General features: G+C 40.5%; 1 protein-coding gene across 1 annotated transcript; it reads left to right on the top strand.

Moving 5' to 3' along the window:
• The first annotated feature begins 9,241 nt into the window (after nt 1-9,241).
• On the top strand, nt 9,242-10,174 carry LOC142450890 (olfactory receptor 2AP1-like). Its single transcript, XM_075552825.1, has one exon. The coding sequence runs from the start codon at nt 9,245-9,247 to the stop codon at nt 10,172-10,174; it is 930 nt and encodes a 309-aa protein (XP_075408940.1). The 5' UTR covers nt 9,242-9,244.
• The last annotated feature ends 14,242 nt before the right edge of the window (nt 10,175-24,416 follow it).

Here is a 24,416-nt window from a genome sequence, read left to right as displayed (position 1 = left end):
CTCCAAGCAGCACTCTGAAAATTTCTTTCTGTGGCAGCTCAATGTATGCTTCTTCTATGCACGTTGTTAGGATCAGGACCTCTTCTGCTATTGCCTTTTGTTTCTACTGTTTTTTCATTGTGGTAATTTAGGGTGATGGCTGATTTTGTTGCATTGTTTTAGAGGAGCCAGGTGCCATTTTCCAGGGAGTCGAACAGCACTGGCTCTATCTAGGAGACTTATAGGAATGCTTCTTTGAGCTTCCTACACCTAATTTCACTATGGAATTAAACTACCACTTTATCCTCCTGTGGCTTCCCACTCAGGGGAGTGCCCCAGAAGGTTGATTGGTTGCCTTCTTTGGTGCTGCAGAGGTTGAGCAGAGGTTCCTGCAGCATATCGGAATGTTGAAGAGTGTTGGCTGAGCTGCTTTAGGTCCCCAGGCACACAGGCAGTTATTCCCCTGTAAGAAGGTAGGCAGAGTATCCCCTGGTTGAGGTCAGCTGGGCTTTCTCCATCCTCAGCCTAGCTGCACAAGGTGGAGTTCACCTAGCTGGGTTTGGCGCAGGCATAAAAGCCCTAAGTTAAGGGGAGTGGTCTGGAGGTCAGCAATGGAGTGTGAGAGAACAGGAAAGAGACAAAGAGGAGGAAAAAAAAACTTAAATAGTAAGCCCACTGAGATTGTGCCGGTATATAGAGAAGAGAGGGAAACAAAAGTAATAATGTAGCTGAGCCCCGATCCCTGCACGTGGAGCGGCAAGTGTTTAGTCCCTTCCCTGAGGCAGCAGTCGCAAGCTGGGATGTGTTGAGAAAAAGCCCCTGCGCAGCCCTCCCTGACTGTGAGGGGATAGAGAGAAGAGAGGGAAACAAAAGTAACAATGTAGCTGAGCCCCGATGCCTGCCCATGGAGCTGTAACGGTTTAGTCCCTTCCCTGAGGCATGCGGTGGCAAACTCTGGCTGTCTTGACATTGAGTCACCACAGGGGCTCCAAATGGTCCTGGCTCTGGCAGAGACAGTGGCAGGCCTAAGGTCAGGCACTAGCCGGCCTCCACTGTGGTATGCCAAAAGCCCCCAGCCCCTCAAAACATTTTGGGTCTGTGCCTACTTATATCTACGATGCTCTTCCTACATTCCAACAGTGTTGAATTTCCCTTTAAGCAACTCTTCTGCACTGAATTCTTCAGAGTCCCTCTGATATGTGTTACTCTGTTGTCATTTTCCCAGAAGTCCCCTCCCTTCCTTTTCTAACTCCAACATGGATTTCTGGTAGTGTCAATGTGCTTCTAACACCATTTTTTCAATTATCTTAAGAAAATTTATACTTGTGTTTTATTCTTTATATTATTTCATTATTTCTGCATTACATTGGAATGCCTTTTTTAAAACATTTTATTAGGGTCTCATACAACTCTTATCACAATCCATACATATACATCCATCAATTGTATAAAGCACATCTGTACATTATTTGCCCTAATCATTTTCAAAGCATTTGCTCTCCACTTAAGCCCTTGGCTCAGGTCCTCTTTTTTTCCCCTCCCTCCCTGCTCCCTCCTCCCTCATGAGCCCTTGATAATTTATAGATTATTATTTTGTCATATCTTGCCCTATCCGGCGTCTCCCTTCACCCTCTTCTCTGTTGTCTGTCCCCCAGGAAGAGGGTCACATGAAGCTCCCTGTAATAGGTTCCCCCTTTCCAACCCACTCACACTCTACTCTCCCAGTATCACCCCTCACACCCCTGGTCCTGTTGGTATCATCCACCCTGGATTCCCTGTGCCTCCAGCTCCTATATACACCATTGTACAACCTCTGCTCTATCCAGTCTTGCAAGGTAGAATTCGGATCATGGTAGCTGGGGGGGAGAAGGGGGAAGCATCCAGGATCTGGGGTAAAGCTATATTCTTCATCAGTGCTACATCATACCCTGACTGACTCATCTCCTCCCCTAGACCACTCTGTGAGGGGATCCCCAGTGGCCAACAAATAGGCTTTGGGTCTCCACTCTGCACTTCCCCCTTCATTCACTATGGTAAGATTTTTTTTTTATGAAGCCTTATACCTGATACCTTTGGCACCTCGTAATCGCACAAGCTGGTGTGCTTCTTCCATGTGGGTTTTGTTGCTTCTGAGCTAGATGGCCACTTGTTCACCTTCAAGCCTTTAAGACCACAGACACTATCTCTTTGGATAGCTTGGCAATATCAGCTTTCTTTGCCACATTTGCTTATGCACCCGTTTGTCCTCGGCGATCATATGCAGATGTGCAGCCAATGATATGACTTTTTGTTCTTTGATGCCTAATAACTGATCTCTTCAGGACCACGTGATCACACAAGCTGGTGTGTTCTTCCATGTGAGTTTTGTTGTGAGCTAAATTGCCGTTTTTTTATCTTCAAGCCTTTAAGACCCCAGACACTATCTCTTTGGATAGCTGGGCACCATCAGCTTTCTTCTCCACATTTACTTGTTCACCCGCTTTGACTTCAGCAGTTGTGTTGGGAGGGTGAGCGTCATTGAATGCCAATTTAATAGAAGAAAGTATTCATGTATTCAGGGAGTGCTTGAGTAGAGGCCCAAGGACCTTCTGCTACCTTAATATTAAACCTATAAATATAGACATATAGATCTATTTCCACATCCTCATATATATATTTGCATGTACATGTCTTTTCTAGACCTCTATAAATGCCCTTTGCCTCCTAGCTCTTTCCTCTATTTCTCTTGACTTTCCTCCTACCCCACTATCATACTCCGTCCCCACCTGGGTTACAGCTATACCTCTTCTTTACGTAACCTTACCCTTGATCATTCCCTACCAGGCCTGCCACTCCCCCCTCACCACCAATTTGGATCCCATGTTGTTCCCTTGTCCCTGGGTTTGTTAACACCACTTCCTTTCAAGACTTAGTTGCTAATTGCGCTCATTTGGCTATTCCACATTATTTTTCTGGTTTTCAGCATTGTTGTGCGGAATTATGTTTGAGAAATTCATTTGTAAAGAATCAGATAGTATATATAGTGCTCCCAATTGGGCATTTTGTTCCTTAAAGTAGCATTTCATTTTCTGGTCCTTGTACCCTATAAGAAATAGACTCAACCCAATAAAAGAACTGCTGTGAGGAATTTCTCCCCTGGCTTTTTAAATATTGTTGGGAGTCTTTACCTTCTTACAGATGATTTGTATTTTTGTCTATATACTATTATGCTTTTATTCTTACTATCTTACCACAATTTTGCTTTTATTCTTTTCTGTTGACCTCCAGCTGTGAAGCACAGAGGAGTGGATGCATAACGATAATAACTGATACAGAAAATATAGGACATACAGGGCTGGGGTGGATGATAGAGTTGGAAAGGGGATTTTGGGAGTAAATAATGAAGACAGGTGGGGGCAGGGAGGCCTAGAGCTGATTATGATTGCACAACTCGTCTTAAAAGCAATTTAACCTCCCTGGGGGTAATCCCAAGTGTGACTCAGGGTAAATGTTAAATGTGTATTAAAATTTATCATACCTGGAATGTCTACTAGAGAAGTTAAAATGAGTAATTTCTTAAGAATCACAGGCCTACAATATAAAACAACAAGTTTTATGCAAAACAATGTACCGCTTTGCGTACAAAATTACTGATATAATTAGACAGCCAGGGAGGTCCATGGATGGTGCTGGGGATATGTTCTAAAATTGATGAGGGATAATCACAATTCTCCTTGATATGATTGAATGTTTGAACTATTGAATTATGTGATATGTAAATTACTTGCCAATAAAACAGTTGGGGGAGAAAAAAGAACTACTGTGAATTATCCTTTTATGCAAATAGAAGTCTTCCAAGGCTCAACAAATTCTTCCATGCAAATTTGCAAGTGTTCTTTCATAAGTGGCCATAGGTGAATATGGATTCCCATACCTACCTCAGTCTGAGCATTCTACATTTATCTATTTTTAATTTATTCTGCATGTATCCTCTTAAATATAAAAATCATTGCTTAACTGTCTTAGTCAATAGTCTATAAAAGGACAATTTAAAACCAGGCCAGTGATACTTTAATAATTAGACTGCTCAAACCTTTAATAACCTGCAAATAATTCTACCAAAATTGCTATCCTTTCTATCCACAGTTTAGTCCAGCAACACTGTTCACTATGGAAGACAATTGTGTGAACTCATATTATTCCTTTTCTTTGCTTTTTATTTTTTTATTAAACATTTTATTAGGGGCTCATACAACTCTTATCACAATCCATACATATACATACATCAATTGTATAAAGCACATCTGTACATTCTTTGTCCTAATCATTTTTTTCCTTTTCTTTTTTTACATTTTATTAGGGGCTCATACAACTCTTATCACAATCCATACATATACATACATCAATTGTATAAAGCACATCTGCACATTCCCTGCCCCAATCATTCTCAAAGCATTTGCTCTCTACTTAAGCCCTTTGCATCAGGTCCTCTTTTCTTTTTTCCCCTCCCTCCCCGCTCCCCACTCCCTCATGTGCCCTTGGTAATTTATACATTGTTATTTGCCCCTGGCCAGCGGGACTCAGTTATTCGAGAGGTTACGAGGGGGATCCAGCCTGAAAGAGAAACGGGCGAGAGAGAGGAGCGAGACCAAGCAGATTTTTGTCAAGGTCTCTGTTTATTGCTACACAAGCCTCTTTTTAAAGGGTGAGGCAAACAAAGGAATTCCAAGGGAAGGTAAAAAAAGGAAGGGAGGGGCTGTAGAGCACACAAGGTAGGCAGACACAAATCTACGGTTGGAATGTCTGGTGCTGGAGTAAACAAAGGTGGGCCATCTGGTGTTTGTCAGGATAAGATAAGGTTGAGGCTGCCGGGCAGGCAATATGGAGTCTGTCTTGTCAGGCTGATTATGTCCGGTTCCCAACAGTTATTTTGTCATATCTTGCCCTATCTGGAGCCTCCCTTTCCCTGCTTCTCTGCCATCCATCTCCCAGGGAGGAGGTCACATGTGGATCCTTGTAATCAGTTCCCCCTTTCCAACCCGTTCACCCTCCACTCTCCCAGCATTGCCCCTCACACCCTTGGTCCTGAAGGTATCATCCACCCTGGATTCCCTGGCCTCCAGCCCCCATATGCACCAGTGTACAACCTCTGCCCTATCCAGTCCTGCAAGGTAGAATTCGGATCATGGTAGTTGGGGGGAGGAAGCATCCAGGATCTGGGGGAAAGCTGTGTTCTTCATCGGTACTACCTCGCCCCCTGACTGACCCATCTCCTCTCCTAAACCCCTCTATGAGGGGATCTCCATTGGCTGACACTTGAGCCTTGGGTCTCCACTCTGCTCTTCCCCCTTCATTCAATATGGTATATATATATATTGCATGATGCCTTATACCTGGTCCCTTTAGCACCTTGTGATCGCACTGGCTGGTGTGCTTCTTCTATGTGGGCTTTTTTGCTTCTGAGCTAGATGGCCGCTTGTTCACCTTCAAGCCTTTAAGACCCCAGACAGTATCTCTTTTGATAGCCGGGCACCATCAGCTTTCTTCGCCACATTTGCTTATGCACCCATTTGTCTTCAGCGATCCTATCATGGAGGTGTGCAGTCAATGATATGATTTTTTGTTCTTTGATGCCTGATAACTGATCCCTTCAGGACCACTCGATCACACAGGCTGGTGTGTTCTTCCATGTGGGTTTTGTTGCTTCTGAGCTAGATGGCCACTTGTTTATCTCCAAGCCTTTAAGACCCCAGTCTTTGCTTTTTAAAATCATTTTATTGGGAGCTCGTACAACTCTTATCACAATCTATATATACATCCAATTGTGTCAAGTACCTTTGTACATTTGTGGCTATTATCATTCTCAAAACATTTGTTTTCTACTTGAGCCCTTGATATCAGTTCCTCATTTTCCCTCTCCCTCCCCCACTCTCCCTCCCTCACGAACCCTTGATAATTTATAAATTACTATTATTTTCTAATGTCTTACACTGTCTGTTGTCTCCCTTCACCCACTTTTCTGTTGTCCATCCTCCAGGGAGGGGGTTATATGTAGAACCTTGTGATCAGTTCCCCCTTGCTCCCTCTCTTTCCCTTCTCTGGTATCGCTACTCTCATTGTTGGTGCTGAGGGGTTTATCTGTCCTGGATACTCTGTGTTTCCAGCTCTGAGCTGTACCCATGTACATCCTTTGGTCTAGCTGGATTTGTAAGGTAGAATTGGGATCATGATAGTGGGGGTGAGAAAACATTAAAGAACTAGAGGAAAGTTGTATGTTTTATTGGTGCTATACTGCACCCTCACTGGCTCATCTCCTCCCCTAGACCATTCTTTAAGGGATGTCCAGTTACCTACAGATGGGTTTGAGGCTCCACTCCACAGTCCCCCTCATTTAAATTGTAATGATTTTTTGTTCTTTGATGCCTGATACCTGATCCTATTGACAACTCATGATCACCCAGGCTGCTGTGCTTCTTCCATGTGGACTTTGTTGCTTCTCAGATAGATGGACCCTTATTTATCTTCAGGCCTTTAAAATTCTAGACACTATATCTTTTGATTGGCAGGCACCATTAGCTTTCTTCACCACATTTGTTTTTGCACCAGCTTTGTCTTCAGCTATCGTATCGGGAAGGTGAGTATAATAGAATGCCAGTTTAATAGAACAAAGTGTTCTTGCAGTGAGGGAGTACTTGGGGGGAGGGACCCAAGGTCCATCTGCTACCTTAATACTAAACCTTTAAATATATACACAGAGATCTATTTCCCCATGAACACATATAAATATATTTACATACATATGTACGTGCCTGTACTTAGACAACTATAAATGCCCTTTGCCTCTTAGTACTTTCCTCTATTTCCTTTTACTTTCCACTTTTCCTTTTCTCTGAAAACTGTTGCTCTCTTATTACCCTATGCCCTCACCCACAAGCAAACCTCTTTGGACCATCTTTCCTCAGCTTATGTTTAAAGTGTATTCCCAAAGCTGTCAACTAAGGACACTCATTTGCCTGTTACAAGCACAGATTCCCTAGGCAATGTGTTCTTCACACATTGATTCCCAAGAGCATCCTCTTAATAGATCATATGCATAACTTCTATCACTCTGGGTTAAATATAATGTGGGAAGGTGAGGGAGAAAGTCATATTCTACTAAGTTCATAAAACTCCTTTTTCTTCCCTCAAAGTCCTTTTTTAACTTTCTCTTTATTGTTACCAGCGTGAAGTAATAGAATAGCAGCGATAACCAAATCCCCACTAAAGTGATGAGGGTGGTAAGTCAAAGCCAAACTCCCCGACATTGAGTCAATTTTGACCTAATAGAACAGCATAGGCCTGCCTCTGTGGGTTTCTGAGACTGTAAATCTTCAGAGGAGTCTAAATTTTTGTCTTTCTCTCAGTAAGATGTGGTAGAAACAACATATTACTTCTTACTAGAAAAACCTTGAACCTGTGTGCATTTTTTTATAACATAGAATAACATTTGGCATCAGAGAATATAGAAAATACAATAAATGTTGTTATTTTATAACTTTGTGATCTTAATTTTTATTCACCTACAAGAATATTTAGAATCAAATTTCCATGTAATTATTTGACTAATTAGTTATAAAGTTAAGTTAGGAAGCAGTTGTCTGCTGGTAGCTTTATTCACTTTTACTTTCCTGTGGGTGTGAAACCTGAAATAAATGCGGATGTGAATACTCAACCACTCCCTGAAGACTCCAGGTTGGTAACAGGAGGATAAGGGTACCTGGGTCACGGTGTGAGAGTCCTTGATCCCTGATTCCAACTAGGAGCTGCAACCAACTAGGGAAATCATGAGATTAATTTACCGAATTTCCACCAATATTGGAAAAATATTTAAATAAAATGGAATAGAAAATATTAGATAATATTACAAGTAGTAAGGTATGTCTTGTAAAACTTTTTTATATATAATATACATGTTACATATACATGTTGTGTGTTTACTGGGAAATGATATAAAATGCACAATAAATGATAGTCAAAAATATCTGCAAACTGCTTCATTTTAAATGTTTATAAAAATAACAAGTACGAAAAATCTTGAATCAAACATCACCAGCTAATAGGATTTGCTAACCACGTGAGCTCCCAACCTGCTAGAGACTTGAAAATGTTCTTTCTGATTCAAAGAGGAAGTTCTCACACTGTCCTAGATAACAAGTTTCCCACATGGGACTGTCAGCTTAGCTACAGAGATTATGATGACTCGTTTCTTGCATGTCCTGTTCCATGAATCTATGCTGATTACATTTATTTCAAAGGGGGAAATTGCTCAAAACAACCTTCCTGAAAGAAAAAGGGTGTCTAGATCCTGATTAACCCTACAAACCAGGTTAGTTATCACTGAAAAGTCTAGAACATAATGTTCTTAAAATTTTTAATGCAATAAAAATTATATCCACATATCTACCTAATAGTTTATGCTTAATTTGGTGGATTCATAGACACAGTAATTTAATGGATTTAATATTCTTACATTCCTAAATTTTACTTGTAATGTAATAGAGTCTTCCTATCTTTATGCCAAATCTAAACTCCATATATAACGATTTTGAGTGCATTTGAGTAATTGTAAATAATTACTGTTCAATGTATACTGACCTTTAAACAGATATGTAGAATAGCTCAAAGGAAAAATAGGCATCAATCTAATTTATATGTCTTTGAATTCCAATAAACCACCACAGGCAGAGAAGAATGGAGGGTCCTTTTGGTAGAAGTGAGGAACCAGCACCTCTTGGTATTGGGGAAATTTAGGAAGTTGGACTAGAAGAAAAATGAGAGATTTCTAAAATTATATTAAAAAATAAACCCCAAAAGGCAGGGATAAATAAGCAAAAACAAAATTATTCTAATAAGAATGAGATTTTTAAAAGTAGGACAATAAGTGAATTTCAGTGGGAAGAAAGGGAAATGAATGACAAAGAAAGAAAATGAGTAATTAGTCTAGAAGACAGATGCTGGAAGCATTCCTGGATTAATTCATTCCACACTATCATTATGGGACAGCCTGCCTGTGCTAGTGGAGAGCCATGAGGAAACAATGAGCAGAACTTTCTCACATGGAGCAAACAGAAGCAGGAGGGTCCAATATCATTCCAATTAGTGACTGGTCTGGTGATATTAGCAGAGAGAAAGTTGATGGTCTGTCTCTTTTTGTTTTCTCAGAGCTCATCAATGTCAGATGGTATCTTCCTTTTTCACCTTTGATCGCCCTCTCTTTCTCATCCTGACTCTCAAAAAAATATCAACGATGAAAAATAGAACTATGTTGACTGAATTCATCCTGCTGGGCCTAACAGATGTCCCTGCACTCCAGGCGGCACTTTTCACCTTTCTATTCCTTACCTATTTCCTCAGCATCATCGGAAATCTGACCATCCTCATCCTCACCTTACTAGACTCCCACCTACAGACCCCTATGTACTTCTTTCTCCGGAACTTCTCCTTCTTAGAAATTTCCTTCACAAGCATCTTCATCCCCAGGGCCCTGATCAGCATCACGACGGGGAACAAGAGCATCAGCTTTGCTGGTTGCTTCGCCCAGTATTTCTTTGTCATCTTCCTTGGGGCAACGGAGTTTTATCTTCTAGCAGCCATGTCCTATGATCGTTATGTAGCCATCTGCAAACCCCTGCATTACATGACCATTGTGAGCAGTAGGGTCTGCACTCAGCTGGTTCTCTGCTCCTGGCTAGCTGGGCTAATGGTTATTATACCACCTATCACCCTAATGAGCCAGCAGGACTTTTGTGCATCCAACAGGTTGAATCATTATTTCTGTGACTTTGAGCCCCTTCGGGAACTCTCCTGTTCAGACACAAGACTCACCGAGAAGGTTGTCTTTCTTGTAGCATCTGTGACTCTGGTGGTCACTCTCGTGCTGGTGATTATCTCCTACACACTCATCATCAGGACGATTTTGAAGCTCCCATCTGCTCAGCAAAGGACAAAAGCCTTTTCCACTTGTTCTTCTCACATGATCGTCATCTCCCTGTCTTATGGAAGCTGCTTTTTCATTTATGTTAAACCCACAGCAAAAGAAGGGGGCACATTCAACAAGGGAGTAGCGCTACTCATTACCTCCATTGTCCCTATGTTGAACCCTTTTATTTATACACTAAGGAACCAGCAGGTAAAACAGGCCTTCAAGGATGCCATCAAAAAATGTGTGAATCTTTAAGTAACGTCAGAATTCAAACCCTAATGGTTCACTCTCATATGTACCAAGTTATCTGCTAGTTACTAGGTATTCAAAAAGAGGTCAACTCAAGCCCAATAATAGAGACTTGGAGATAAATAACTTGCAGCCTATTAAGTGTTACTAGAAATAAATGAGGCTTTCTGAATTAGAAAGTAGCTCAACCTGAGTTGAAAAATCAATGGTTTTTGAGAAGATGACATTTAAACTAGGTCTTGAAATCTAGGAATGTGTCTAGCTAGAAGAGCAGAGAAAGAAATTTGTATCGAAGGAATATTCCACAAAATTCCAAACTGGGATGCAGAGCATTTGTTTTTTTGTCCTTTATTGCTCTTAGGAAAAAGAGAGAGACAGATTACAGCTGTGGAAATTATAATCTCAGTTTTTCAGTTAAGATAAATTCACACTTAAATGAGCTAAATGTCCACAATGCTATGACATCTTGATTCAGGGTTAGGTATACTCATCCTGACCATAGACATACGGGACTGAGTGGTACAAATAGTTAAGGGCACCACTACTACCTGAAAGGTTGGTAGTTCAAACCTACCCAGAGGCACCTGGGAAGACAGGCTTGGCAATTTTTTCCTGAAATGTCACAGCTTTGTAACCTCTGTGGAACAGTATTACTCTGCACATATAAAGTCACCACTAGTCAGCATCATTTCCATTGCAACAACAGCATCAATAAATGTAACTATTATAACTTTTGTTTGTTTGTTTGTTTTTAATAGTTGTATTAAGGGTTCATACAACTCTTATCACAATCCATACATACATCAATTGTGTAAAGCACATCTGTACATTCATTGCCCTCATCATTCTCAAAACATTTGCTCTCCACTTAAATCCCTGGCATCAGCTCCTCATTTTTCCCTGCCCTCCCCACTCCCCACTCCCTCATGAGCCCTTGATAATTTATAAATTATTATTTTGTCATATCTTGCCCTGTTCGACATCTCCCTTCACCCATTTTTCTGTTGCCCATCCCCCAGGGAGGAGGTCACATGTAGATCCTTGTAATCTGTTTCCTCTTTCCAACCCACTTTCCCTCTACCCTCCCAGTATTGCCACTCACACCACTGGTCCTGAAGGGATCATCCGCCCTGGAGTCCCTGTGTTTATTATAACTTTTGTTTTGAAAATGAGGCAATAACAAATGGAAGCAAATACTGAAAACAATGTCCTATTCAACTCCAAAGACCCTCCAAAATTTTGAAAAGCAGAGGATGTCTCTGGAGACAGAGGGTTGAAAATATGAAATTTTGAAAAGAACAATTAATATGAGGATTAAAATATGATAACAATTAAGGCATTATTAGTGAAGTTATTTTCAGAAAATGTGAGAACAGAGCAGAGTAACTGAGAAATTATGATAAAATGAAATTTCATGAATAAAATAATGGAGAAGCGTGGCCTTAAAATTGTGTACTCCCATGATATCCTACACTTTCTCATTAATAGCCCCCATAAGAAAATGATTATATAAAGTCTATGGGCTCCCTTATTCTGCAAAGGTAGTATCTTCTTGGCTGCAGTTCCATCAGCAAAGTCAAACAATGGTAGGTGGTGCTGAAAAGATATTGGCTGAATAGGTGAAAAATCTTGGTTGCACCCATGGATGGATAGACAAATGAATTATACATCTTAGAACAAGATTATTTTTCAAATGGAGGAGCCTTGATCATTTGAGAAATTGGCAAAGCCTGCCTCCCATAGACTTTTTAGGTCTTCCAAGAAATTCCACCCTATTTTACAAATGAGAAAAAATTAGTCCTAGAAAGGTAAAATTATAATGTAAGTCACAGAGCCAGACAATCTACTAAGCAACAAAGACATTCCCCACTCTTATTGTTCTTAATATCCACCCTTAATGAAAATAGATTGAAATAGTTTTTCTACACTTACTTACTATTTTAATAGAAATAGTTTTCTATTTCTACCTATTTTTCATAAGAATCCTTGGATTTCCTTCTGTGTCCCACCTTTCCAAACTCTCAATAAACTTAAATTCAAAGCTTTTAGAACATGAGTTTTTGGGAAATTACAAGCTTATAAAAGGCCATGTTTTCCCATCTGATTGTTCTTGGCTTCTCCTAACATACTTCTGTCTCTTCCTTCTGAACAAAGTGGATCCTTAATTTTTTTTTCTCTTTCAGAAGGAACATAAAGACAACCCTCCCAAAGAACACAATACCTAAGAAAGCAGTATTTTGCCTCAATCTACACCTCCAACAGGATTAAATTATGAACAAGGATGCTTATCTCCATAACTACCTGTACTCCCTCCTCTCCTTTCTGAACCATAAGCCAATTGTTTTAATTCTCGGGTTTGAGACAGGAACAATGATATTACTGCATGTAACAAAGTACTGGTCCCATAATAGGCACTCAAATGAATGGTCAGTTAGTAAAAAACAAACACAAGAATACATGATCTCTGTATTTAATAAGTCTGAGCAATTTTCATAAGCTTTTTACCAACTACTTGCTTTTTAAAGTATCAAACATGATCCCACAGGGACACCTGTGAGGGTATTTTGAACTACACAATTATTTCCTTGCAGAGACATCTACAAATAAATTCGTTGCTAATATTACCTTGTTTGGCATTATCCTAAGGAGTATATTCTCCTTCACCCCGGAAGTTTCAGAGGCAAATAAATTAAAAATAGATCTTTCCCACACACACAGAGAGACAGCACAAGTGTTTTCTGAGTTCAAAGAGTTACAGAGCTAAAACTGCTTCATGAGAGTAGACAACCAGGCCTTTCTTTCATGGTTCCATTGGGTTGATGCAAACCACCAAACTTTAGGTTAATAATCAAGTGCAAATCATTCATGCTATCCATGAACTTGAGAGTTACACCTACCCATTTAAAAATGGACATGCCCAACAAAAATGAGTTGTCCACTAATCTATAATTAGGGACTAAATTAACTGTCTTTAATCTATCTTCTTTTTTTAAAAGCATTTAGTAAATATGATGTACATTGTACTATGTTATCAAACACACCCATTACCTTAATGTCATAAAATAGCAAAAAATTATAACACCCCCCCCCAGATTACATGTCCAATGAAGGAGCCCTGGTGGCATAGTGGATTACTTGTTAGCCTGTTAACCACAAGGTCAGCAGTTTGAACCCACCAGCTAGTCCACAGGAGAAAGATGAAGCTTTCAGCTCCCATAAACATTTAGATCCTCAGAACTCCCACAGATGCAGTTATACATTGTCCAATAGGGTTGTTATGGTCAAAATTGACTGACAATGAGCTATGTCCACCGTTGGCCAGTAGTGAACTCGACTGCATGTGTTCCCTCTGCATCATTTCATGATGCAGCTATCTCCACATGATGTTTTAGGGGTCATCCAACAGGTCACAGAGCATGATGTCTCAAATCTTCAACTAAGTGCCCCATCCAAAATCTACTAACCCAAACTAGTTGACAACTGCAAATGATCAAAGAAATGTTATCTGTAGAGGGGCCAGCAGTAACGCTACTGGACCAGCATCTCTAACCCCTTTTCCGTTCCCACCGAGCATTACGTGACCCTTCGCCTTCTCAAGACTTCTCACAGAAACTCCCCCTCTCTTCACTGTTCTGCTGGTGCCACAGCCAATCTGGGGGCAGCGCAGGTTTCTTTTAGATATAATAATTTATTTTTGTCCCCAAAGTTTATTAACATGCGATTCCTTTGTTCACCCTTTCTCTGTGACTTTCTTCACTCTCTCCTGTGGCCATGTGTCTGTCCTTCTGTCTCTTCCTCTCTCTAGCTCTCCTCTTTCTTACTTCCAGCTATTATCTCCTCATTCTGACCTCTCTACTCTTTCTTACTTCCAGCTGTTATCTCCTCATTCTCCCCTCACCCTGACCCTTTACTCTCATTCTAATTTAAACACCTGGTCAGGTCATTTATGCCAATAAAACCTGTTAATTAAAACCCATGCTTTGGCTCCACTTTCTTTTTATTCCTCGTCTAGCAATTTGCACACATGCGCGTATGATGAACTGTCTGCAAAAGCAAAAACATATAGAATAGAATATGCGACATACTATTCAAGCCACTTTGCACACAGGATTGGCTAATGGATATATGAAGAGCAAATTATTGCCATGAAAGTTGTAATGAGAAAATCTGGCTAGACCAGAGCACATACATGGGTAGAGATAAGAGCTGAAAACACAGGGAATCCAGGACAGATAAACCCCTCAGGACCAACAATGAGAACAGAGATACCAGGAGGGGAAGGAGAAGGGGAGGGCCAGGAAAGGGGGAACCAATCACAATGGTCTACAAATAACCCCCTCTCTGGGGACAGACAACAGAAAAGTGGATAAAGGGAGACAATGGTCAGTGTAAGACATGAAAAAGTAATAACAATTTATAAATTATCGTGGGTTTGTGAAGAAAGTGGGAGAGGGAGGGGGAAGAGGAGCTGATCCCAAGGGCTGAAGTAGAAAGAAAATGTTTTGAAAATGATGAGGACAACGAATCTACAAATGTGCTTGACACAATGGATGGATGGATGTATTGTGATAAAAGCTGTATAAGTTCCCAATAAAATGGGTTTTTTTAAGTTGTATTGAGAAGGAACTGAAGAAGACAGTCTTATGGTTTTATGTTTTTAAAATACGTATCATACAGTGTCAGATCTCGCTTTTAAAGCTGTCTGGTAACATCTTATTACTTGAGTTACAAATCTGTTACCATAACCTACAAAGCAATTCATAACATTATCCTGACCCAGTTCTTCCAATCGACTGTACACAGCCCTGACTAAGAAATCAGGTTCACAAGAGATAATGATAGGATCTGATGATTCTTCCCCTAATAGTCCATAGATCAGTCAATTAACCTCTTTCATATGCCTTTCTTGTCAAATATAAAGAGAGCCAGTTGGGCGGTGGGGGCTGGAAACTGCATGTGAATTAGAGCGATGTCAAAGAATATTGAAAGTACCATGTAGTTCCTGTAGAACAAACAAATAAATCTGCTTAGAGAAAGTACATCCAGAACGCTCCTTCTAAGTGAGGAAGGCGAGACTTCATCTCCTGTACTTTGGAAATGTTATCAGGAGAGACCAGTCCCTGGGAAAGGACATCATGAGGAAATCACCAACAAGATGATTCAGTAGGTACACATACTCCACAGAGCCTCTACAAGAAAACATGAGAGACTCAATGAAACAGATATGGAGGATAATCCTTGAACACTGAGCTTCAGAGGAACAGATAGAAAAGTGGATTGAATATCAATTAGAAGAAGCTGAAAAAAAGCAACAAGAGTGGAGACAAATGGGTGACTTGTCAGTTAGCCTCATGTGACTAGGCAATCTTCAGCTTTGGGAAGCAGCATTACATCCAGGCAGGGACCTGTGGCTGGCAACAAAAAAGGTAGGATCTTTGTGAAGAGATCACTGAAAACATGGGTGCCACAATAAAGCGTGGTGAAGAAATCAGATGGTGCTCAGATATTAGAAAGAACAGTGTCTGAAGTCATAAAGGCTTGTCTTAAAACAAGCAGCCATCTAAGTGAGGGATCTGCTAAATCCACATGGAAGAAACATACCAAACTGTGTAGTCCAAAGACTGTAAACATGAAAGTCCTAAACTGAAAGAAGGTACTGTATTAGAGCTTAAATTCTGATCACTTCATTTGCAGAAACCTATGGATGGCAGTAAAAATAAATAAAATAAATCTATTTGCAGAGTCCCTACTGGGACTAAGCCTCCAATAAATCCTCTCTGCCTATAAACCAGGGTGTGAATGACCTTGATACCAGACAGAATGCATTGGAAAGTGGATTAAGGCATATGTAATTAGGTAAAATTTTAGCACCTTATCATATGTTCACCCTTTTGACACTTTTTAAATTGGTTTGGGCTTTGTTATTTTTGTTTTCTTTTCGATTGAGGTTGTTCACCACTTTATTTTGTTATGGATGTTGGGGGGTGGTTTTCCTATGTTTTTCAGTATATGAAATCTATAGAGACAGTAGTTAGATTAATAGTTCCTTAGGGTTATGGTAGGAGGAGTTGAGAGAAAATGGAAAGCTAATAATAATGAGTCCAAAAGTGAAGAAAATATTCTAAAATTGGTCGTGGTGATGATTGCACAAGTTCTTTACTATGTGTGCTAGCAGAGTTCTCTAGAGAAACAAAACCAGAACACTTGTGATTTTAGATTGAGAAATGGATGATAGATCGATAGATAGATAGATAGATAGATAGATAGATAGATAGAACATGAAGAAATAAACAGCTAATTAGTCCACAGAGCAGTACAGAGGGCTCAGTTCAACTCATTCTGTGAGGCAGTTATTATACTGGCAGTCCTTCAACTCACAAGAGCTGCTGGGTGCAAGTCAAGGAAGCAGACAACTGAGTCTTCTGTAGAGCAATACAGGCAGTCTGGCCACAGGCCGCAAACAGCAGGGCAGGTCACCAACAGTCAGCCAGGTGAGAGGGTCTGACAGTCCCCAGCTGAAGTGATATATAAACCAGCAGTGGTGCAAAACAAATCTCAAAGGAACTTCAAACTATAGTGACACAGTCCACGGGTTGGGTGACCCTCAGGTAGTGTAGTTCATAAGTTGAGGCAGAGAACAAGCTAAGGCAGCTGCACACTGGTCCAACCATCAGAGAGCAATAGACAGAAAGGCGAGGCTCACCAAACCATTTATCTCTTAGCCCTTCAATTAAACTGTGACCTTATTGATCTCACATGTGTTTATTGGCAAGATTGGCACAATAAACCTATCACACCATGTTTAAGCATTGGCTTGTGTGATATGTGAACATAAACACTCAGGAAAAAAATACACTATCATGTTCAGTCTTCATTTGGGTTTCAGTAATTCCTCTCGGTTACACTGCCCTTGATCAAACCCTATCAGGTCTCCTACACCCTCCTCACTTTATATTTTAAATCACTTGTTGTTCCCTTGTCCCTGGGTTGGTTAGCACCCACTTCCTTTCCCCCACTTCTCCCTCTCCCATGTCTCTCCAGAACTGTCAATCCATTGTTTTCTCCTCCAGATTGTTTATCCCACAAATATTATCTAGATAGACATGCAGAAACAATAATATGCACAAAAACAAGACAGAACAAAACAAAGCAACAAAACAACAACAACATGATAGTGGTACAACAAGAAAATAAAAGGAATTAGAGGAAAGAACTAGTAGGCAAAGGTCATTTATAGAAGTTTAAATACAGGCATGTACATATGTAACTATATTTATATATGACAATGGGGAAATAGATTTATGTACTTAATTTATAGGTTTAGTATTAAGATAGCAGATAGGCATTGGGCCTCTACTCAAGTACTCTTTCAATGCAAGAACACTTAGCTCTAATAACCTGACATTCTGTGATGCTCGCCTTCAAGACACAAACACTGAACACAAAGTAGGTAAATAAGCAAACATGGTGAAGAAAGCTGATGGTGCCCAGCTACCAAAAGATATAGAGCCTGGGGTCTTAAAGGGTTGAAGATAAACAAGTGGCCATCTAGTTGAGAAGCAACAAAGTCCACAGGATAGAAGTACACCAGCCTGTGTGATCATGAGGTCTCAATCCTGATGTATCAAAGACCCAGAACAAAAAAATCATCTCATTGTGAATTCGGGGGATTGTGGAGTGGAGACCCAAAGTCCATCTGTAGACAATAAGACATCCCCTTACAGAAGGGTCACAAGGAAGAGATGAGCCAGTCGGGATGCAGTGTAGCACTGATGAAACATACAACTTTCCTCTAGTTCTTTAATGGTTCCTCCCCCCTACTATAATGAACCCAATTCTACCTTACAAATCTGGCTAGACAAGAGCATGTACATGGGTACAGATAAGGGCTCGAAATACGGGGAATCCAGGACAAATAAACCCCGCAGGACCAATAATGAGAGCGGCCATACCAGGAGGGTAAGGGAAAGCTGGGGGAGTAAGGGATAACCGATCACAATGATCTACAAATAACCCCCTCCCTGGTGGACAGAAAATAGAAAAGTGGGTGAAGGGAGACTACAATCAGTGTAAGACATGAAAAAATAATACTTCATAAATTATTGAGAGTTCATGGGAGAGAGTGAGAATGAGAAGCTGATACCAAGGGTTTAGGTGGAAAGAAAATGTTTTGAAAATGATGGCGGCAACAAATGTGCAAATATGCTTGACACAAGGGATGGATGAATGGATTGTGATAAGAGTTGAAGGATCCCCAATAAAATGAATTTTTTTTAATTTGCTGTCGAGTCAATGCCAACTCATAGTGAGCCTATAGTACACAGGATAGCACTTCCCGGTGAGTCTCCAAGACAGTAATTCTTTACTGGAGTAGGTAGTACCGTCTTTCTCCCAAGGAATGAATGGTAGTTTAAACTGTGGGCCTTGCAGTTAGCAACCCAATGCATAGCCACTAAGCCATCAAAGGATTTCATCTTTACATTGAGTTGTAATCTATACTGCAGGTTGCAATCCTGGATCTTCATCAGCAATTGTTTCAAATCCTCCTCACTTTCAGCAAGCACAGTTGTGTCATCTGTATGACAAAGGTTGTTAATAAGCCTTCCTCCAATCCTGATGCCATTCTTCATAGGGTCAGTCTTCGGTGATATTTCGCTCAGCACACAAATTGAATAAGTATGGTGAGAAGTTGCATCCTTGACACACACCTTATCTGCCTCTTCATCTACATATACGTTCTGCAAGAGCACAGTGAAGTGTTCTGGGATTCACAATTCTCAAGGCTATCCATAGTTTGTTCGAATCTAACACTGTCAAATGTCTTTGCATAGTCAGTAAAACACAAGTAAACAAATTTCTGCTATTCTCTGATTTGAGTAAGATGCATCTGACATTAGCAATTGTGGTGGAAGCCAGCCCCACATACTATCACAGGTTCAGTAAGCACAATTGTACAGTTAAAATATATATAAAGATGATAGTAAAGTCATAGAGAATAATAGAGATAGGAGAGAGAGTAAAATGAAGAAATCAGAAACATTTCATGGTAGTATGCTCACCTCAGCCCTTCTTAGTGGTCCACGTGAGGATGCGGGATGAGAGGAGGGCAGGAGGGCAGGAGAGAGCGATTTGTTTCTAACCAAAGCTTATATATCTTTGGGGGTGTGCATGCCCGCTAATTACAGGTAAAGACATACATCACAGAAAGGGGTTGCATAATAGGCATACACATCACAGAAAAGGGATATACAATAGGCATAAGCATAACAGGAAGGGGGGAGCTAGGGGTGTACACATATTAGGAAGGGGAGGGACTAGGGGTATACATGTGGCAAAAAGGGCAGCCCCTAGATTCATGATGAGGGCCTAACCTTGGTCACCCTTGAGTGGGCTTGACCTCCCTGGGAACAATCTATTACTCTCCTTATCAGAAGGGAGTGGGCCCTGCTTAGTGTGGGACAGACTATGTAGTCTGATTGCTTTAGAAGGCTGATAACCCTTAAAAAATAACCTCTGACGTACTTTCGTTGACCTCCAAGTGCATAGTCATTTATCATGTGTAGCAAGCAACTAAGTTTGGCATGTATTTGAGGGGGACAACTTGGGAGAAATCTTTCTGTATCCCACAAGCAACAATATCCCTTATTCCACATCCTCTTCTGAATCTGGCCTGAAATTCTGGCAGTTCCCTGTCAATGTACTGCTGCACCTATTGTTGGCTGATCTTCAGCAAAATTTAACCTTCACATTATTTTAATAATATTGTTCTATAACTTGCATATTCTATTGGGTCATTTTCCTTCAGAACATATGTTGTCATCATCATTTTCAAAACATTTTCTATCTACTTGAGCTCTTGGTATCAGCTCCTCTTTTTTTCCCTCCCTCTCCCACACTCCCACCCTTGAGAACCCTTGATAAACTATATATGTATTTTTTATCATTTTATTAGGGGCTCATACAGCTCTTATCACAATCCATACATCAATTGAATCAGGCATATTTGTACATATGTTGCCTTCATTCTTTTCTAGACATTTTCTTTCTATTGAGCCCTTGGTATCAGCTCTTTTTTTCCCCTCCCTTCCCCCCCCCCCCCACCCTCATAGCCCCGGATAGATTGTACATTGTTATTATTTTCATCTCTCACACCGACCACTGACTCCCTTCCCCCCATGTTTTCTGTTGTTCTTCCCCCTGGAGAGGGGTGTGTGGTTGTGTGTCAATCATTGCAATCAGTTTCCCCTTTCTCTCGTCCTCTGCCCTTCTTCACCCTACCTTTCTGGTATCACTATTCCCACTCCTGTTCCTGGATTCTGTGTGTCATGAGCTCCTATACCTTTCTATACCTGTGTACATGTTCCAGTCTAAGATGAATTGAGAAGCAGTACTGGGGTCACGGTAGTGGGGGGTGAGGAAGCCTCAAGGAACCAGAGGAATATAGTGTGTTTCACTGATGCTTTACTGCACCCTGGTGACTCATCCCTTCCCTGTGGCCCCTCTGTGGGGAGATTGTTCCACTCTCTACAGATCGGCTTTGGATCTCTGCCCCAGCCCCTCTCATTCTCAACAATATATTTTTGTTTATTGTGTGTTTGCTGATGCCTTTTACCTGGTCCCTGACTCCTCATGATTGCACCAGCAGTGTGCTTCTTCCATGTGGACTTGTTGCTTCACTACTGAATGGTGGCTTGTGTAACTGCAAGCCTTTAAGACCCCATACTATATCTTTTAATAGCCAGGCACTATCTACCTTCTTCACCATATTTGCTCATGCACCTGTTTTCTCTTCAGCAATTGTCTTGGGAAGATGAACATCTCAAACTGCCAATTGGTTAGAACAAAGTATGCTTGCGTTATCATTATTATTGTTATTATTTTTATATCTTACACCATCTGCTGTCTCCCTTCACCCACATTTCTGTTTTTCCTCCCCCTCTGGGGACAATTATATATGTGTATCATTGTGATAGGTTCCCCTTTTTCTCCCCAACTTTGTTTACCCTCATGGTATCACTACTCCCATACTGTTCCTGGGGGTGTTATCTGTCCTGGATTCCAAGTGTCGAGAACTTTTATCTGTACCAGTGTACATACTCCAGTCTAGCCAGATTTGTAAGGTAGAACTGGGGTCATGATAGTGGGGGAAGGATGCATTAGAGAACTAGAGGAAGTGCAGGCTTGGGGAAAATGTAGACTAGTTAAGACTCACCTGTCCGTAGATCCTGCTGCCAGATCAGAAAATTGGGAGGTACGGTGAAGGAAACTGGGAGGTGAATTCCTGAAATTAGAATTAGGGTACTAGGGTGTCTCCTGTACCCCTTTTTTGTGATTCCACTCACAGAGCGAAATAAGAACACTCTAAGTTGCTCTAGGTTCGGGAAGCTGGGCTCGCAGGTTCCAACTGAAAATCTCCTCCCACCCTTTCACTGGGAGTGGCAATTTCTCCAGGCTGATGTCTTAAAGGGGACATAATCCAAGACACAAGGAGTACCCCACGCCAGAACTCTCTGTGATGTTAGCTGTCTTGAGTTCACAGCCTGGAGACTGGGGGTGGCGGGTAGCCATAATTTGGAGAAGAAGAAAAAGCAGATTTTTACCTGAGGCAGATTGTGGTGTGGAAGAAATTAGGTGGATAGTCATAGTCCAGGGGGAGAATTCAGTTCAAATTGGCCGAGAAGGAAACAAAAATGAGTGAACATAATAAATATATATGCGCCAAATGGGAGACCCATGAAATTTATAAATCAAACACTCCAAAAGATGAATAAAGAAATCACAGGCTCAACAATTATAGTTGGTGACTTTAATACAGCACTCTCTGAAAAAGACAGATAACTGGAAAAGAAACTCAACATGGAGGCTACAGATCTAAACAGCACAATTGGATGACTTGACTTGATAAATATTTTCAGAGCTTTCCAACCACATGCAAACAATTCACATTCTTTTCAAGCCCACATGGCACATATTCGAAAATAGACCACATGCTGGGACACAAGTGGAACCTGAGTAAATTCAAGCACATAGAGATTATATAGACATCTCTCTCTGATCACTGGGCCATAAGACTGGAAATTAAGAGAAGGATGGTGAAGAAAACAAGGAAAAACAATTGGAGGGTGAACAATTCTCTATTACAAAAGGAGTGAGTATTGACCCCAGATCAGAGATATAATCAAGAAGTTTCTAGAAACCAATGAGAACAAAAAGATGACATGCCAAAACCTTTGGGATACAACAAAGGCATTTATCAGAGGAAGGCTGATAGCAATAAATGCACACATGATAAAAGAAAAGAGACTCATGGATGATGTGCTGGCACAAAACTTACACCAATTAGATCAGCATCAACAGAACAACCCTACTAATAACAAGAGGATAGATACAATAACAATCAGAGCTAGGATACAAGAGAGAGAAAACAAGGAAATAATGGGGAAAAAATAATGCAGCTAAAAGTTGGTTCTTTGAAAGAATTAACAGAATTGATAGACCACTGACAAACCTAAACAAAGAAATGAAGGGACAAACGACAATTGCAAGGAGAGATGAAACAGGGGACATTAAAAAGAACCCTAATGAAATCAAAAGGAAAATTACACAGTACTATGAAGGACTATACGTTAACGAATTCAACAACTTAGAAGACATGGACAAATATTTGGAAACACAATCGCTCCCTAGACTATCCCAGATGGATGTCAAGAACCTCTACAGATCCATAGCAATGGCAGAAATAGGCAAGGTTATTAATTGATTACCAACCCGAAAATCCCCTGAGCCAGATGGTTTCACAGGAGAATTCTCCCAAGCATTCAGGGAAGAACTGACACCAATCCTACACAAACTCTTTCAGAACATAGAAAAAGATGAAAAACTCCCAAACTACTTCTATGAAGCTGGTATAACTCTAATACCTAAAGTGGGCAAACATCCCACAAGAATTGAGAACTACAGACAAATATCACTAATGAACATTGATGCAAAAATCCTTAACAAAATACTGGCCAATAGAATACAAAAGCATATTAACAAATAATTCACCATGACCAAGTGTGATTCAAACCAGAGATACATGGATGGTTCAATATATGAAAGACTATCAGTATTATTCACCACATTTCCAGGAAAAATTATAAGAACCATATGATAATATCAATAGATGTGGGAAAGCCTTGAACAACATCCAGCATGCATTCCTATTTAAGACACTCAAGAAAATAGGAATAGAAGGAAAATTTCTCAATATCATACAATCTGTATATGAAAAACCAACAGCCAACGTGGTGGTTAATGGAGAAAAGACTAAAACAATTCCACTGAAAAGGGGGAACAGACAAGGATGTCCCCTGTCCCCACTCTTATTTAACATCATACCAGAGCTAAAAACATAAAACAAAGAAACGACATCAAAGGTATTCATCTTGTGAAGGAAGAGATGAACTTATAATTATTCACAGACTATATGATTCTATCCCCTAAACTCCACAAGAGGAGTGTTGGAAGCAATAGAGGAATATGGCAGAATGACAGGATACAAAATCCACAAACAGAAGTCTATCGGACTGCTCTACACATCAGACAAGATCACAGAAGAGACAATTTAAAAGGTAGTACCCTTTACAATAGCCAAGCACAAATTGAAATATCTAGGGGTATACCTGACTAAAAAATAGGAAAGATTTGCACTGCAAAAAACCAAGAGTGATCTCAACAAATGGAAGGACATCCCATGCTTGTGGATTGGCAAACTTAATATAGTAAAGATGTCAGTTCTGCCCAAGGCACTATATAGGTTCAATGCTATCCCGATATGAATACCACCATCCTTCTTGAAAGAACTGGAAAAACTGATTACTGACTTCATATGAAGGGGGAAGAAGCCTAGAATTAGCAAAGAACTCCTCAATAAGAAGGACAAAGTGGGAGGGCTTGCTCTACCTGACTTTAGCACATATTATATGGACACAGTAGTCAAAACAGTGTGGTTCTGGTATAACAGCAGGTATTCAGACCAATGGAAAAGAGCTGAAGACCCAGAAATAAAGACATCAGCACACAGACAACAGATCTTTGATAAGGGCACAAAAATATTAAATGGGAAGCAGATGCCATCTTCAATAAATGGTGCTGGAAAAATGGATATCTATGTACAGAAAAATTATGCCAGACCCTAATATCACTCGATGCACAAGAATAAACTCAAGGTGGATCACAGACCTTGAGATAAAACCCCAAACAAGTA

The sequence above is a fragment of the Tenrec ecaudatus genome, chromosome 6, assembly GCF_050624435.1.
Source record: "Tenrec ecaudatus isolate mTenEca1 chromosome 6, mTenEca1.hap1, whole genome shotgun sequence".
NCBI classification, from domain to species: domain Eukaryota; kingdom Metazoa; phylum Chordata; class Mammalia; order Afrosoricida; family Tenrecidae; genus Tenrec; species Tenrec ecaudatus.
This window is presented reverse-complemented; position numbering and strand designations above follow the sequence as displayed.

What these genes read in the sequence shown, in the direction of transcription:
- LOC142450890 (XM_075552825.1), top strand. Translation starts at nt 9,245, where the DNA reads ATGAAAAATAGAACTATGTTGACTGAATTCATCCTGCTGGGCCTAACA.